An 18,300-nucleotide genomic window follows, 5' to 3' on the forward strand; every position below is an offset into this window, starting at 1 on the left:
TATAGGTAGGTTGGATTACACTATTTAAAGGGATTGTCTGCTTTAGTACTAAGACTAGAACGTAATTCAGAGGGAGTTGTGAGTTCCCCACTGTAGACAGTGACCACAAAGAGCGCCCCCTAGATCAGAAGGACTCGACACCTCCATGTATTACATGTCATATATACAGTATATACATATTACAATCTCTCCCATTGTGTAATGCTTCATTTCTCCTGTGGGAGCGCTGCAGGACTAATGAACACTGATCAGCTCGTGAGGACCATTATTTCGGGAAGTCTAGAAACACACAACCGTCTCCTCACCTCCCGTATATTGCGAGATCCCGATTCCCGGAACGATGGCTTACATCGGAAATTTATCTGTAAGGAAAGCACAAGAGGAGCTAAAGAAAGACGTCTCTGCTGGGATTAGAGGGGAACTTAGAAGACGTCTTACCTTCTCTAGCTGCTCGATGCAGGGAGTGTGAACCACGATCTTACAGGCCGCGCATTTCCTCCGGGACGCCGACTTCTGCTGTAAGAGAGAATAAAAACATAAGAGAAAATAGTGAAAAGATGGTATGGGAATGTGCATACCGCAGGGTGCAGGTATAGGTGCATACCGCAGGGTGCAGGGATAGGTGCATACCGCAGGGTGCAGGTATAGGTGCATACCGCAGGGTGCAGGTATAGGTGCATACCGCAGGGTGCAGGGATAGGTGCATACCGCAGGGTGCAGGGATAGGTGCATACCGCAGGGTGCAGGGATAGGTGCATACCGCAGGGTGCAGGTATAGGTGCATACCGCAGGGTGCAGGGATAGGTGCATACCGCAGGGTGCAGGGATAGGTGCATACCGCAGGGTGAAGGTATAGGTGCATACTGCAGGGTGCAGGTGATCAGAAAACATGACCAGCAGCAATATGGGGGGGAGGCATCTATAAAACTAGGTCAGGTGAGTAGTGGGGGCCGCGGGTCATATAACCATATAGAGTCTGACAATGCCGCCATATCTCCATGGTATCCATTGCATGTGCGAGTTTTTGTGTAGGTGGTTGTATATTTATTAGGCTTAGTGGTCAGGACATTGAGTCCACTCCTCCTCAGGTACACGTCTGCACAATAGAAGTCTATGGATACACTATACGCTGTAAACCTTGTAAGGGGGAAAAAAAATAATTCTACTCTATTTGACGTATACTCCTTTGCTTTTCTGCCTGTTGGCGCGATGAAGACGTCTGTTTGACGTAGAAATGCGTTGTCTAATCTGTACTTAAAGTAAGCGGAGTGTTCATGTGAATGAAAACCTATTGATGTTTAACTCCTGGGCTAAACATTTACTGACCATTTACTGACCATCCACGCCGCGCTCAGACAGACCCCGATTCTGTTCCTTTTAGTACTTCTATAATGGCATTGCCACGGTCAGATGAGACAAGTGGTCGCGGGGCCGTTGGGGCACCATCGTGGTTATATTATATTTACATATATAACACAGTATGTGCTTAACATCAACCTGGACGCCCGACCTAACCAACCGGAGAGATCCAACACCTGCTGCAAAATTCAGGAGTATCTGGATGTAGCAGAGCTGAGGTAGCGAGTGGTCACGTGTAGCAGCGCTGAATATTGCCGTAGATCAGGATTTGTCATCTGTGTAGGTTGTAAATAAAATCTTATGAAGTTCATGAAAGTTCACTGTAGTAATAGCAGGCAGTGTCATGACAAGCCCAGCTCTGCTACATCTTATATAGAGGTCTCACATGGTCGCACACTATAAGACTCCACAGCAGGAGGGATCACCCCGACACTTGTCTATGACAGGCAGCCGATCAGTGGGAAGAGCCCCCCGGGGTGTGCGAGAGCGGTGTCTGTGGAGGCCCCCGGGGTACAGCAGTGTACGATAGAGCCGGAGACTGCCATAACGCTCCACATTCTGGAATTATTGGGGTGTCCCAAAGTCTAAACCACACGATGGCACACAGTAACAGGACCCCAGAAGAAGGTCCTGAGAGAGGGAGCCTGTGCACATATATGGCGGTCACTCGCCTATGACAGGGGTTCACGGTCACATTATAGATTTTATAGGGGCACCTCCACCTGTAGACACAGAATTAACCCGAGAATGAACCTGACTAATAGGACGATCCATGTCAGAGAATCCCCTAAAAAGGATTGGGATGGTTTAACCCATTACATTCGTTTATCCAGGAATCCCATCCGGGAGGTGCAGACGCCCCCCTATGTTATATGGGCACAGTCAGGGGGGTGCAGGAAGGGATTGGTGGGGATCTGCACTATTAGGGGGTTCTGACCCAGAGACCTGCACTGATGAGCAGAACAAAGGGGAGACGTTCCAGCTCTCTACACTCTGGAGCAGCACTGCAGTACAAAGCAAAGAGGCAAAAATGATTAAAGGGGCGCTCCGCGGAGATCCTCCATGGAAGGGCTTATTAAGATCCATCAGAGTAACCCTGCCAGATGTTGGGGGAGAGTTGGGAGACCCCTATAAACATCAGGTAGTCGGCCCATCCTGACTAATATCTTTGATCAGCTGAAAAATAACGTCAATGTGATCCGGGAAGTTGTCACCGATCTATAGGTGCGGTCTAAAGTCTATGGGACTGCTGCAGATAGTAGAGCACGGCGCCCCCCGCCTATCACCAGCAGCAATGCACATGCCTGACCATAGCTGTGCTCAAACTGGGGCCGCGGGGCCACCGTGCTCATCATCATGGGGGTGTCAGGGGTCAGATCTCCATGGGACAGGCACTAAAGACAAATCCTGTGGACAGGTAAGAAGACGAGATCCTCAGCTACAAGCCTGTAATAAAGGACGGCAGGTAAAGGTGTGTGTGGGGGGGGGCGACACATGCGTCATTAACCCCTTGTACACACCATACCTGGATCTTAGCTGTGCAGTACTGCTCGCCCACGTAACAGAAATCTCCAGACACGTTGGTCTCAAACCAGAGGTGATCACCGTACAGAGCGGATTCCTGCAAAGAGACAAGATCATCAGATAGTAGATCACTACGAGGGAGATCTTATAGGAGATACAAGCAATGCACCACACAGGAGAGCCAACAGATCCTCTATATACTACACCCGGTCCTCTATATACTACACCCGGTCCTCTATATACTACACCGTACAGGACAGGTCCTCTATATACTACACCAGGTCCTCTATATACTACACCCGGTCCTCTATATACTACACCCAGTCCTCTATATACTACACCACACAGGACAGATCCTCTATATACTACACCCAGTCCTCTATATACTACACCCAGTCCTCTATATACTACACCTGGTCCTCTATATACTACACCACACAGGACAGATCCTCTATATACTACATCCGGTCCTCTATATACTACACCAGGTCCTCTATATACTACACCACACAGGACAGATCCTCTATATACTACACCCAGTCCTCTATATACTACACCCAGTCCTCTATATACTACACCTGGTCCTCTATATACTACACCACACAGGACAGATCCTCTATATACTACATCCGGTCCTCTATATACTACACCAGGTCCTCTATATACTCCCCCACACAGACGATCATCTTCACTACAGAATTACTGGAAGTTTAGCTGTGAAGTCAGCAGAATTGTGAATGAAGTATACTACAGCCTTGGAATCCTATATATACTCTGATAATGACGCCCTCTCTTGCGGTCACATGTTATTACATCATATTCTGTTCCTTTAGCGCCTTCACATCAGGGGTCGCCGCTACAACACAGCCTGAAGGTTTTTCCCTTTGTTCTTATAACAAGAACCAGAAAAGGAAACCATTAAGAAAGCGGTCGGGGACAAACACCTGACAATAAGGAGAGTCCGACATCAAACTTATCAGAAGTTATTATAAAGTGCTGGGAAAAGACCGGAAAGCGGAGAAATAGCGAACGCCGCAGGAAGGCGCAACCCGAGAGAAGCGACACCGCCTGGAAACCTGCGCAATACAAACCAGGCCAAAAACCAGGAATAAGGAAGGTGAATCCAGCGCCAGCAAAACAGCGACGGCCCCTAGAGAGGAAGGGACAGAATAACACAGCGCACAAACTGGGAGGGGAAGGGGGTCAGACACATCTCCAAGATTATATAGAAGCAGCCAAAGTCCTATAAAGCCATCGTCTGTGCGAGGAAGGATGATCTGCGAGAAGGACGATCTGCGAGAAGGGTCCCAGCGGGACACCAAGATCAAAACAGAACAAAAAGGAACAAAACTAAAATAAAAACGGGAACATGGCGACTGGTTAAAGCTTTATTCCCATCACAGAAAGTGACAGCGTACCTCAAGGATATGGCGTCACATCCAGACTGAAGGGGACAAAGCTCTCAAAGAAGCGCTGCAGCGACTTTACTGCTTATCCAGCATAGCGCCGTACATCGTATAGTGGTTGTGCCTGGTATTGCGTCTTATACAGTGTTGGCCAAAAGTATCGCCCCCTGCAGTTCTGTCAGATAATCCTCGCTGTCCCCCAGATAATGATTACACAACACAGACTCTTATATAGTATATAAGTGACACAGGGTATATACAGTATAAGTATCGCCCCCTGCAGTCCTGTCAGATAATCCTCGCTGTCCCCCAGATAATGATTACACAGCACAGACTCTTATATAGTATATAAGTGACACAGGGTATATACAGTATAAGTATCGCCCCCTGCAGTCCTGTCAGATAATCCTCGCTGTCCCCCAGATAATGATTACACAGCACAGACTCTTATATAGTATATAAGTGACACAGGGTATATACAGTATAAGTATCGCCCCCTGCAGTCCTGTCAGATAATCCCCGGTGTCCCCCAGATAATGATTACACAGCACAGACTCTTATATAGTATATAAGTGACACAGGGTATATACAGTATAAGTATCGCCCCCTGCAGTCCTGTCAGATAATCCTCGGTGTCCCCAGATAATGATTACAAGCACAGACTCTTATATAGTATATAAGTGACACAGGGTATATACAGTATAAGTATCGCCCCCTGCAGTCCTGTCAGATAATCCTCGGTGTCCCCAGATAATGATTACAAGCACAGACTCTTATATAGTATATAAGTGACACAGGGTATATACAGTATAAGTATCGCCCCCTGCAGTCCTGTCAGATAATCCCCGGTGTCCCCCAGATAATGATTACACAGCACAGACTCTTATATAGTATATAAGTGACACAGGGTATATACAGTATAAGTATCGCCCCCTGCAGTCCTGTCAGATAATCCTCGGTGTCCCCAGATAATGATTACAAGCACAGACTCTTATATAGTATATAAGTGACACAGGGTATATACAGTATAAGTATCGCCCCCTGCAGTCCTGTCAGATAATCCTCGCTGTCCCCCAGATAATGATTACACAGCACAGACTCTTATATAGTATATAAGTGACACAGGGTATATACAGTATAAGTATCGCCCCCTGCAGTCCTGTCAGATAATCCTCGCTGTCCCCCAGATAATGATTACACAGCACAGACTCTTTGGTAATATCTTCAGTTATCTTGCAATGAAAAAATACAAAAGAGAATGAAAAAAGTCACATCATTGATCATTTTACAGAAAACTCCAGAACTGGTGCGGACAGAAGTATTGGCGCCCTCAGCCTAATACTTGGTCGCACAACCTTTAGACACAATAACTGCGGACAACTGCTTCCACTAACCAGCAATGAGTTTCTTACAAGGCTCTGCTGGAATCTTAGACCCTTCTTCTTTGGCAAACTGCTCCAGGTCCCCCCTGAGATGTGAAGGGGCCTTCTCCAAACTGCCACCAAGAGATCTCTCCTCCTCCCCCACAGGTGTTCTATGGGATTCAGGGCTGGACTCATTGCTGCACAATCTTGCGGTGAAATCTCTGGTCAATGTTTCTTCTCCGTCCACATCTAGGGAGGTTAGCCACAGTGCCATGGGCTTTACACTTCTTACTGACACTGCGCACGGTAGACACAGGAACATTCAGGGCTTTGGAGATGGACTTGTAGCCTTGAGATTGCTCAGGCTTCCTCACAATTTTGCTTCTCAAGTCCTCAGACAGTTCTTTGGTCTTCTTTCTTTTCTCCATGCTCAATGTGGTCACACAAGGACACAGGACAGAGGTGGACTCAACTTTAATCCATTTCACCTGGCTGCAAGTGTGATTTAGTTATTGCCACCACCTGTTAGGTGCCTCAGGTAAGTAACAGGTGCTGGTAATTACACAAATTACAGAAGCATCACATGATTTATCAAACAGTGCCAATACTTTTGTCCACCCCCTTTTTTATGTTTGCTGTGGAATTATATCCAATTTGGCTTTTTGACAATTCTTTTTGTGGTTTTCCATTGAAGATAAATTAAATGAAGAAAATACCAAAGAATTTGTGACTGCAATCATTATCTGGAGGAACACGAAGATTATCTGACAGAAGTGCAGGGGGCCAATACTTTTGACCAACACTGTATATTTGGATGGGGCTGAGCTGCAGACATGCCATGTGACAAATAAACAATATGCCCCAAGCCATTGAAGTAGGATTCAGACAGCTGATCGGTGGGGGTGCCGGGTGTCAAATCCTCGCTGATCTGATATTGAGGACCAGACCACAGGGGAAACTATGATGGGAAAGAAAGCAGACTAATGCTGTGACCCCTTCATTCCCAGGGACAGTGGGGGCCCCGGTAGTCGGATCCCTTCAATCTCAAGATGATGTCAAACCCTAGCAATATTCTGTCACTTTGTAGGATAGGAATATCCCTTTAAATGAAAGGCTGATTCTATAACACATAGGTAGCAGATAAACCAGTAGCCACCCCCTAGATAGCACATGATGCATGGTGGCCGCCCTCACAAGGACACATGGCGAGTACTTACACTCCAGTCCACGGTGCTGCGTATGTGCGATTCGGAGTCGATGTGCACCACACTGGACGATGATGAAGACGTGAGATGTTGGGCTCCAGATTTGGCAATGGCTTTTCTGCAAGACATAAAAATGCATCTGAGATTGTGTCGCTACATCACAGGCCAAACATAGGGGGCGCACAGGGGTAAGATGGGGCCGCACGGGGGAGAAAACGGCCGGCTTGTAAGTTATGGTCTTAAAGGGGTTGTTTGGTAACAGCAAGTAACTTGCGGGGAGCGGCTGTTACCTGCTGTGACCAGACAACCCCATTAAAGGGACGGTCCCACTTAGTAACGTACCCCCAGGTGGAAGCTGCAGAACGAGCTCGGCCCGACCTCCACCGATCAGGAGGTTTCTTTCCTTATAACCCATCTCATACGGCGACGCCATAATACGCCACCGCTTAGTGATCGGTGGGATCCGTCTGACCCCGAGAATGAAGGGGCTGCCGATCTGGTTTACGCTGCTGCCCCTGCATTGCGCTCAGCCCCATGTATAATGGGAGCAGCTGGGCTAAACCAGCCATGTGGCCCCGTCAGTCTCAGGATTGGTGGGGACCAGGTCAGACCCCAAAGACATGACGACCTATTCCAAGGACAGGCCTTCGGGGAGGACACAGACAAAATATCAGAGAATCCGGAGATACCTGTAAATCCAGCGCTACAATATCATGGCCTAACCTGTCCGACAGTAACTGTTAGGGAGCGATCATTCACACGGTGCAGGGAGTTTTGCAATTAAAAAGCAAAACAAAAACATTAGTAACAGGTTTTTTCTGCAAAAACCACTTGAAAAGCTGCACTTAAGACTGCATGAGGTGAATTCACACTTAGCCTCCCCCGGGCGGCCTGAGCGCAGGTTCAGAAGGTTTTTGCACCGGTGCAGGTTTCATTGTATATCATTCAGCCTGGCCACATCCTGCAGTGAATAAGGGCGTATTCAGACAGTCAATGTTAGGTACAGTAACAACTGCATCAGAAATAATAGGGGTTTGGTGCAATTTTTATTTTAGAGGTGAAACCTGCAGAGCTGAAGAACCTGCCTGTGTGAATGCAGCCAAAGCCTCATCTCTGACCGGTCAGCTAATGGTCTGGGATCTCCGTGTAATGACTTCCATGACTATGAGGACCCCTGGCGAGGGTTGTGAGGTTGTATATTTTGGGCCTGGTTACCCCAGCCCTGTACCAGGGACATATCACTGAGAAAGTGCGACGTAACCTGTCAGACACAGATCAGCTTCTTACACAGATAACATGGCCGCTGCGGTGACTGGTTGCCATGGACCCTAGGCCTCAGTCTTATGTCGGGCCCTATTACCTGGGTATTAGATGTGGACGCTCCGGCCGTTGTATAAACTCCACACTTATTGTGTGCGATATAAATATCCGTCAGAGCGCGGTGTCAGGGCAGAACATTCCTGTACGAGATATTACACAGGTGCCCACAAACATCGCCAGAACAGAACACGTCCTACCGCCAAAATAAACAAAGCCCCCCCCCACCCCCTGAGATCTCTATGGCGGGGGGAGAACATGCTCAAATATCACGTTCTAAAGATAGGAGCGAGCCAAAGAGAGCTGAAGGGTAAGCGGAGCGGCAGCGAGCACCAAGGCTCTGTCTAAACAAATAAAAGGGCGCTCCCAGAGCGAGCGGGAGCCCAGGGGAACCTCGTGCATCGCACTGCCTTTAAAGGGGTTGTATCCAAACGGGCACCTTATAGAGGGATCACGGCCGAGTACACAAGGGGCAACTCTCAGGGGGCAATATGGCGTTCACTTAGTGGACTGGTGGGGAGAACAACCCAAAAAGTGAGGCTGAGATATGTAAGCCCCATAACAATGGTAGTTACTAAGTGCCCCCCAATATTCCACCAATCAGGGCTAATCTAAACCCCAAATCACTGGACATTAAGCTCCGCCCCCTGCTGTAATACAAATTAACATAACTGCGCCCCTATGTTGTTCAGGATTGTATGCCTATAAGTTATGCTGTCTCTATACCCTAAAGGGGCGCTCAGATGTCCCATGAGATCTACCCCAAAACCACCCTACAGCCAATGGGAACATCAAAGAGCACCCCTGCCCCTGGGAGAGGGGATCAGGCCAGGCCAGGCCCCCCTTTTGTGCGTGTCACACCCCTTTTTTGTGTGCAAGTGGCTTGCACCTACCATCACATAGGTTGTGCCTGCTCTTTCGGTCTCAAGGGGGGGTCTATAGATATATATAAGACCTCCTGGGGGGGAAGAGGAACATGCTCTAGCGCCCTCTTCAGTAAGGCAGTACCCTATAGATTAATGCATGGACCCCTCGCACAGCCCCTCGTCTTCCTTTTGGAGAAGATATTCTGTCTTGTTGATTATTCCCACATTAAGTAATTAGGATTTATTTAGGACTTCTGCATTAATCTATAGGATCGCCTTCCAAGAGCTGGCGCTAGAGCACATTCCTCTTTTCTAGCAATGACCCCTCAGCAGACCACGGCTCATTGTTTATGGTGACCTCTGACCTGTACTTCAGCCTGAGTCTGATGACCGTTTGGTTTTCTAATACAATGGTGTAAGTTGATAAAGGGTTAATACAGGATTATCTATATGATGGGGGTGGGGGGCAGATGTCCCAGCGATCACGTGTAATGGTGCAGCCCAGGCTGATTGAGCCCCCCTACCCCACCTTTACTCGTCCCCTGCGTACAGTTTGCGTTGGTCGCTGCTGCTCTCTGTAGCGCAGGGTCGATGGTCACAAATCTCCAGACTACTGGACATGGCAGAAGAACACGGAGAGCTGTTGTCCTGGTCACTTCCGTCCTCCGATGTCCCCCCCAATTCCTCCTCTTCAGAGTTTTCCTCTTTGGTCTCTGGGTCTTTCTTCATTTGGATAAGGCTTGCGAGTAACATGGAAGGCCCCAAGAGCTGACGATCAATACAGTGCAGCTTCCCCCCGCGTCTCTTCTGGACAGCAAATCGTGGACTCAGACCTGGGGTGGTCGTGCTGGACCTCCGGCGACCGTCCTTCCTCCCCCCACGTGCTGGAGTGACCAAACTGAGGGGGAGGGCGGGGGTCTGAGTGACAGAACAGCGTCTCTGCATAGTCAGGGTGGTGGACGCCAAACCGGCGCTAGATCTACGGCGGGCTTTGCCAGTGGTTATGACCACACCACACCTCCGTAATGGTGGGGGGCACAGCGTTTCTGAAGGCGGGGGGGTGTGTTTCTTCCTGAAGTGCCTCTTAAAAAATGTATCCATGGCGTTCCCGTTGTGGAGGGGGTACGGTACAGGGTGGTCCGCGGAGGAGGGGGCTGTTGGCGTAGAAACCACCAGGTTAAAATACAGTAAATGCTGAACTGCCACAAGCACGGAAAACTCATCAACTCTAAATTATATATGTAAATTACAGGCGCGCTATATTTAGACCCCGCATAATTTACATAGTCAGCCATGAAATCAGAGGGATATGAGCCAATAATCTGTAAACCATCCAGCGTGGAGGACCCCAGGGCTTAAAGAGCTCGGCCAGGGTGTCCCGATAGACTGATAGGCACATTGTTCACTGCCATAGGACCTACAGCGCTGCTCAGCCTGAGCCTCCTGGTTCACGGATAAATTCCAGTACTAATGTGACGTACTCTGCACAATAAAGCAGGTCACTATTCAGATGGCACCTACAGCGCTGCTCATCCTGAGCCTCCTGGTGACTGGATATAACACAGGCAGAGTAGAAGCGCAGCAATGCCACAAACCTGACGGTGACAGATAACACAGAAATCTCAGACCCCAAATTAAGGACCCATTGTTAGATGAGATTGTTAATTTGAGAGTGGTGGGGGTCGGCCCAGGACCCCCAGAGATCAGTGTATAGAGGTGGTAGCGTATACTGTGTTATTATAGCTGAGCCCCGGGCCACTACACAGTATACAGCTCCATCTGCTTCTGTGCACTATCATCAGGGCAGATGATCTGTGCGGGCAGCGGGTGTCAGACCGATCAGTTATTATCTGCACAGTATACAGAGCCAGAAGATAAGGCACAGTATACAGTGTATGGCGGCCCCTGCTTCTGGCTCTGTATACTATGCTCGGAGCAGATGATCTGTGCGGGCAGCGGGTGTCAGACCCCCACCAATCTAAAAGAATGACCCTGTTAGGGCTGAGGCTGTTAGGTTTGAGATTGGTGGGGGTCTGACCAATCAGTTATGATTTGCACAGTATACAGAGCCAGAAGATAAGGCACAGTATACAGCGTATGGCAGCCCCTGCTTCTGTATACTATGCTCGGGGCAGATGATCTGTGCGGGCAGCGGGTGTCAGACCCCCACCAATCTCACCCATCCTAAGGAGGACATGCATGCTGTAAGGGCACACCATAGTATCCCAGGTGGTCTGGGAGAGAAGGAGCGCCCTGGTTGGCCATCAGGTGTGAGAAGCGGTGCAGGGCGCCCCTCGCCAGAGGAACTGCACTATAGTAAGGAGGAGGGATCAGTCCCAAGTGTCAGCAGAGGCTATGGCAGGTGCGGCCCCCTCTCCTCCCCGTACACCCAGGGGTAAATACATGGATGAGGTCGATTATTACAATAAATCCTACACTATATAGTAAAGCAGACGGTGTCATTGTTATAGTCAGATAAACCCGCAGTGCGTCTCCCGAGTGTCAGCAGCGGCTCCGCAGCCTTTGATGTAGGAGGTGAGTGGTCTGTTTATTATGTATATATTAATGAGGGGCTTTCATATGGTAAATCGGTGTCATATCCCCCACTGGTACCTGCGGGGAGAGGAAGAGGAGACGGAACGCAGCAGATGCATACTGTGCCATGGACAGGAACGTCTCATATGCCATATAAGCTGACACCACATCTCATATACATATATAGTGATCGCCACCACCGTGCATTGCGTACTGGCATCCCCTGCAGGGGCCCTAAACAGTCCAAAGGTTAATGGAACATCAGGGGTTCAGAGAGGAACCGCAGGATATCCCTAAATGTCGGACAGATGGGGATCCCACACCCCTGCTGTCTTCTGGTATTAAGGGTCAATGCTGCACCGTTCTGTAACCGCAGGGGACCTGGAGAAACAATAGAGTGATTGGATTGGGGGTCCCTGTCCTAGAGATTGGTGCAGGTGAGAGGTCTATATACAGTGTTGGCCAAAAGTATTGGCACCCAACAGATAATCCTCGTGTTCTTCCAGATAATGATTGCAGTCACAAATTCTTTGGTATTTTCTTCATTTAATTTATCTTCAATGGAAAACCACAAAAAGAATTGTCAAAAAGCCAAATTGGATATAATTCCACAGCAAACATAAAAAAGGGGGTGGACAAAAGTTTTGGCACCGTTTGAAAAATCATGTGATGCTTCTGTAATTTGTTTAATTAGCAGCACCTGTTACTTACCTGAGGCACCTAACAGGTGGTGGCAATAACTAAATCACACTTGCAGCCAGGTGAAATGGATTAAAGTTGCCTCCACCTCTGTCCTGTGTCCTTGTGTGACCACATTGAGCACGGAGAAAAGAAAGAAGACCAAAGAACTGTCTGAGGACTTGAGAAGCAAAATTGTGAGGAAGCCTGAGCAATCTCAAGGCTACAAGTCCATCTCCAAGGACCTGAATGTTCCTGTGTCTACCGTGCGCAGTGTCATCAAGAAGTGTAAAGCCCATGGCCCTGTGGCTAACCTCCCTAGATGTGGACGGAGAAGAAACATTGACCAGAGATTTCACCGCAAGATTGTGCGGATGGCGGATAAAGAACCTCGACTAACATCCAAAGAAGTCCAAGCTGCCCTGCAGTGCGAGGGTACAACAGTGTCACCCCGTACTATCCAGTGTCAGCGTCTGAATGAGAAGGGACTGTATGGTAGGAGACCCAGGAAGACCCCACTTCTTACCCACAGACATAAGCCAGGCTGGAGTTTGCCAAAACTTACCTGAGAAAGCCAAAACCGTTCTGGAAGAATGTTCTCTGGTCAGAGGAGACAAAAGTAGGAGAAGGCCTCAACATAGAGATTACAGGAAAAAGAGAAGAAGACGCCCCCTACAGTCAGACATGGCGGAGGTCCCTGATGGTTTGGGGTTGCTTTGCTGCCTCTGGCACTGGACTGCTTGACCGTGTGCATGGCATTATGAAGTCTGAAGACGACCAACACATTGTGCAGCATCATGTAGGGCCCAGTGTGAGAAAGCGGGGTCTCCCTCAGAGGTCAGGGCTCTTCCAGCAGGACAAGGACCCAAAACACACTTCAGGTCAGCACTAGAAAATGGTGGTGAGAGAAAGTCCTGGAGACTTGTAAAGTGGCAGCAATGAGTCCAGCCCTGAATCCCATAGAACACCTGTGGGGGAGGGGGAGAGATCTCTTGGTGGCAGTTTGGAGAAGGCCCCTTCACATCTCAGGGGGGACCTGGAGTAGTTTGCCAAAGAAGAAGGGTCTAAGATTCCAGCAGAGCCTTGTAAGAAACTCATTGCTGGTTAGCGGAAGCGGTTGTGCGCAGTTATTGTGTCTAAAGGTTGTGCTACCAAGTATTAGGCTGAGGGCGCCAATACTTCTGTCCGCACCAGTTCTGGAGTTTTGTGTAAAATGATCAATGATGTGACTTTTTTTTCGTTCTCTTTTGTGTTTTTTCATTGCAAGCAAAATAACTGAAGATATTACCAAAGAGTTTGTGCTTGTAATCATTATCTGGGAGACACCGAAGATTATCTGACAGGACTGCAGGGGGCGATACTTATACTGTATATACCTTGTGTCACTTATATACTATATAAGAGTCTGTGCTGTGTAATCATTATCTGGGGGACACCGGGGATTATCTGACAGGACTGCAGGGGGCGATACTTATACTGTATATACCCTGTGTCACTTATATACTATATAAGAGTCTGTGCTGTGTAATCATTATCTGGGGGACAGCGAGGATTATCTGTCAGGACTGCAGGGGGCGATACTTATACTGTATATACCCTGTGTCACTTATATACTATATAAGAGTCTGTGCTGTGTAATCATTATCTGGGGGACAGCGAGGATTATCTGACAGGACTGCAGGGGGCGATACTTATACTGTATATACCCTGTGTCACTTATATACTATATAAGAGTTTGTGCTGTGTAATCATTATCTGGGGGACAGCGAGGATTATCTGACAGGACTGCAGGGGGCGATACTTATACTGTATATACCCTGTGTCACTTATATACTATATAAGAGTCTGTGCTGTGTAATCATTATCTGGGGGACAGCGAGGATTATCTGACAGGACTGCAGGGGGCGATACTTATACTGTATATACCCTGTGTCACTTATATACCATATAAGAGTCTGTGCTGTGTAATCATTATCTGGGGGACAGCGAGGATTATCTGACAGGACTGCAGGGGGCGATACTTATACTGTATATACCCTGTGTCACTTATATACTATATAAGAGTCTGTGCTGTGTAATCATTATCTGGGGGACACCGGGGATTATCTGACAGGACTGCAGGGGGCGATACTTATACTGTATATACCCTGTGTCACTTATATACTATATAAGAGTCTGTGCTGTGTAATCATTATCTGGGGGACACCGGGGATTATCTGACAGGACTGCAGGGGGCGATACTTATACTGTATATACCCTGTGTCACTTATATACTATATAAGAGTCTGTGCTGTGTAATCATTATCTGGGGGACACCGGGGATTATCTGACAGGACTGCAGGGGGACAAGACTTTTGGTCAACACTGTAGAACCTCCTGGAAATACTTGTGAGCCCCCATGTTGTTTGTAGTCTGTAACCATGGAGACCTACAAGGCTGCACCAGACCATAATATAAGGAGCAATAAAATATGGCTACAAAGTGGACGCAAGAAATCTATGGGCATTTCATTTAGTATGTTCTCTAAGACATCTTTACGTCTCCTGACCTTCCCCTCTTACTCCTGGAGATGGAGAGCGTTCCTTTAGGTCTAGACATAGGACAGGAGTCTGCAGCATCTGCTATTGGAACTGTATTATACTTTTCCTCTGCAACTACTACAGGAAAATATATGAACCCATTGACAGTCGGGTGTTACCATGCAACTTGTCAATAGGGAGTGTCTTATACACCCGGACACACAATACTTACAGTGTCAGAGACACAGCCTATAACACAAGGAGATAGGACACACCCAATTGTCTAAGGTGTTTCTATATTTCCAAGCGGAATAACAGAGGGACAGTAAAACATAGAGCCCCAGAATAACATAAGGGGAAACTATTCATGTCAGGAGAGGTGATAAGCCTGTGATCGAATCCAGGTGACATGGCGCGGTGTACAAGGATTTTCACAGCTCTCGTAAAACGCCCAATTATCGCATTCTATCAAATTTATGTGCAAACACTGTGCGGGGCGCGGAGGTGACGCTCAGGGCTGGAGCGTAAGCAGAACAGCTGGAAGGGAGAGGTTTAAAGCCCAAATCCGGCCTGCTGGCAGAGGAGGGGGAGATTAGGTTCAGCTCCCCAGATAGGAAGATGTGCAGGCTGATGGGATGAGCGGAGAGCCCGCACCGACATCATCTATAGTCCGCACATCCAGAAAGTGACATAAAACAGGGATCATCTGTGACCTTTCATAACCCACAACTGCCAAAAAGTGAGAGGTACACGGCAGTCACTCCCTGGCAGTGCCCTGGAGGCAGGGGGTCCATGTTGCATAGTCACTAAATTCTCTGTCCTGTTTGCAGGGACGTTCCCGGCCTCTTTCCTAAAGCCATTTTGGACTGTAGCCCAGAACAGCCGAAAAGGACACAGGTTAAAGGTCATCTCCTTGCAAAGAATGAGCAGGAAGCCGCATGTAACAAGCATTTCCTGTGCGCGCTCGTCTGTGCCCTACAAAGTGGCTTTGGACACAGATCTGCGAGCTCCACATCTGCGCAGACATGGCAGTTTTAATTACCCTCCATTATTCGCAGCGCGCGACGTCGAAGGCTGGAATATCACGAGTCTGGTGTCTGGTCGTCCCGGCTTCCGCCTGTCCAGGCTGCTGGGATCTCTAATAAAGTGTCAGCTATCGGGCCGGGTGTACAATGTCACCGATCGCGTTACAGCCAGAAACCGGACGCCGGGAAGAAATACAAAAATAAGGTTCATGTCGGAGAACATGAGAGGGGTTAATCTCGTAGTAGCGAAAACACAAACCTGGCTATTTATAGGGCGCAGATCTCAGATACCCGGGCGGCTATTAATAGTCCAGGTGCGTTGCCTGGGATGACACTGCACAGCCACAAAGCTAAAATATGTAGCACAGGGCGCCAGCTGACGGACAGATCCCCCCCCCCCCCCCCCTGCCCAAACCTGCAAAACTAGGGGCACCCAGCAATGTATAAGCAGTATAGTGAGCCGCAGACACGGCGTCGTGCACACTCTGCTCCTGAGACCAGTGCGACTCTTCTCATCACTACGGAGAATCCTTAAGAAGATAATAGAAGATTAATAGGGTTACAAATTAAAAGGGGCGCTCCGAAGCTCAATCAGGGATTACTAGGGGCTGAAAGCTGCGGCGGGTGCAAAGAAACAAAGCAGGAAGGGGCTTCTACACAATATATGTGCTGAGCTAGATGTATAGTGTGCGGCACAGGACACAGCGGGATATGGCGGAATCTCACAATGATAAAAAAACACCCCAAATGGGGTAAAAAGAGCAGTCACTCGGGGTGTCACCGCTGTCACCGGTCACTAAACTGCTCTGCACTGTTTTATAGTCAGGCAGGGCTGCATCATTTACGGAGTCCCCAGTAGTCAGTGTTACACAGTTTACTGCCCCCCCCCCCAGTAGTCAGTGTTGCACCGTTTACAGATTCCTCAGTAGTCAGTGTTGCAGCATGTGCGGCCCCCTCCCCAGTAGTCAGTGTTGCACCGTTTACAGATTCCTCAGTAGTCAGTGTTGCAGCATGTGCGGCCCCCTCCCCAGTAGTCAGTGTTGCAGCATGTGCGGCCCCCTCCCCAGTAGTCAGTGTTGCACAGTTTACTGATCCCCCAGTAGTCAGTGTTGCACAGTTTACTGATCCCCCAGTAGTCAGTGTTGCACAGTTTACTGATCCCCCAGTAGTCAGTGTTGCACAGTTTACTGATCCCCCAGTAGTCAGTGTTGCACAGTTTACTGATCCCCCAGTAGTCAGTGTTGCAGCATGTGCGGCCCCCTCCCCAGTAGTCAGTGTTGCAGCATGTGCAGCCCCCTCCCCAGTAGTCAGTGTTGCAGCATGTGCAGCCCCCTCCCCAGTAGTCAGTGTTGCACCGCTTACTGATCCCCCAGTAGTCAGTGTTGCAGCATGTGCGGCCCCCTCCCCAGTAGTCAGTGTTGCCCCGTTTACTGATCCCCCAGTAGTCAGTGTTGCAGCATGTGCAGCCCCCTCCCCAGTAGTCAGTGTTGCACCGTTTACTGATCCCCCAGTAGTCAGTGTTGCACCATGTGTGGCCCTCTCTTCAGTAGTCAGTGTTGCACAGTTTACTGATCCCCCAGTAGTCAGTGTTGCAGCATGTGCGGCCCCCTCCCCAGTAGTCAGTGTTGCAGCATGTGCAGCCCCCTCCCCAGTAGTCAGTGTTGCACCGTTTACTGATCCCCCAGTAGTCAGTGTTGCACCATGTGTGGCCCTCTCTTCAGTAGTCAGTGTTGCACAGTTTACTGATCCCCCAGTAGTCAGTGTTGCAGCATGTGCGGCCCCCTCCCCAGTAGTCAGTGTTGCAGCATGTGCAGCCCCCTCCCCAGTAGTCAGTGTTGCAGCATGTGCAGCCCCCTCCCCAGTAGTCAGTGTTGCACCGCTTACTGATCCCCCAGTAGTCAGTGTTGCAGCATGTGCGGCCCCCTCCCCAGTAGTCAGTGTTGCACCGTTTACTGATCCCCCAGTAGTCAGTGTTGCAGCATGTGCAGCCCCCTCCCCAGTAGTCAGTGTTGCACCGCTTACTGATCCCCCAGTAGTCAGTGTTGCACAGCTTACTGATCCCCCAGTACTCAGTGTTGCACCATGTGCAGCCCCCTCCCCAGTAGTCAGTGTTGCACCGCTTACTGATCCCCCAGTAGTCAGTGTTGCACCGTTTACTGATCCCCCAGTACTCAGTGTTGCACCATGTGCGGCCCTCTCCCCAGTAGTCAGTGTTGCACCGTTTACTGATCCCCCAGTAGTGAGTGTTGCACCATGTGCGGCCCCCTCCCCAGTAGTCAGTGTTGCACCGTTTACTGATCCCCCAGTAGTCAGTGTTGCACCATGTGCGGCCCCCTCCCCCACTAGCTAGTTTTGCATACTTCTGGGACCTCAAATGTCACACAATGCAACGTCTCTTCGGTCCCATCAGCACATGACACCTCGGCTCTACTGACTCATATCACAAACCAGAACACAAAAACTAGAAGTCACAGCGATGAGGGGAAGTGTCAGGCACAAAAG

General features: G+C 49.1%; 1 protein-coding gene across 3 annotated transcripts in view; it reads right to left on the reverse strand.

Moving 5' to 3' along the window:
* DGKZ (diacylglycerol kinase zeta) overlaps window positions 1-18,300 on the reverse strand; it is an 85,041-nt gene that overhangs the window by 32,829 nt on the left and 33,912 nt on the right. For 2 of the 3 annotated variants that reach the window (XM_075280769.1, XM_075280768.1), the window contains exons 2-6: window positions 9,592-10,195; window positions 6,871-6,976; window positions 2,885-2,980; window positions 439-516; window positions 306-362 (exon numbers count right to left, since the gene is read on the reverse strand). In XM_075280769.1, coding sequence (XP_075136870.1) covers window positions 306-362; window positions 439-516; window positions 2,885-2,980; window positions 6,871-6,976; window positions 9,592-10,195 — 941 coding nt within the window. The remainder of the gene's footprint in view (window positions 1-305; window positions 363-438; window positions 517-2,884; window positions 2,981-6,870; window positions 6,977-9,591; window positions 10,196-18,300) is intronic. The other variant, XM_075280770.1, reaches the window with a different exon arrangement.

This window comes from Leptodactylus fuscus, chromosome 7 (genome assembly GCF_031893055.1).
Source record: "Leptodactylus fuscus isolate aLepFus1 chromosome 7, aLepFus1.hap2, whole genome shotgun sequence".
NCBI lineage: Eukaryota > Metazoa > Chordata > Amphibia > Anura > Leptodactylidae > Leptodactylus > Leptodactylus fuscus.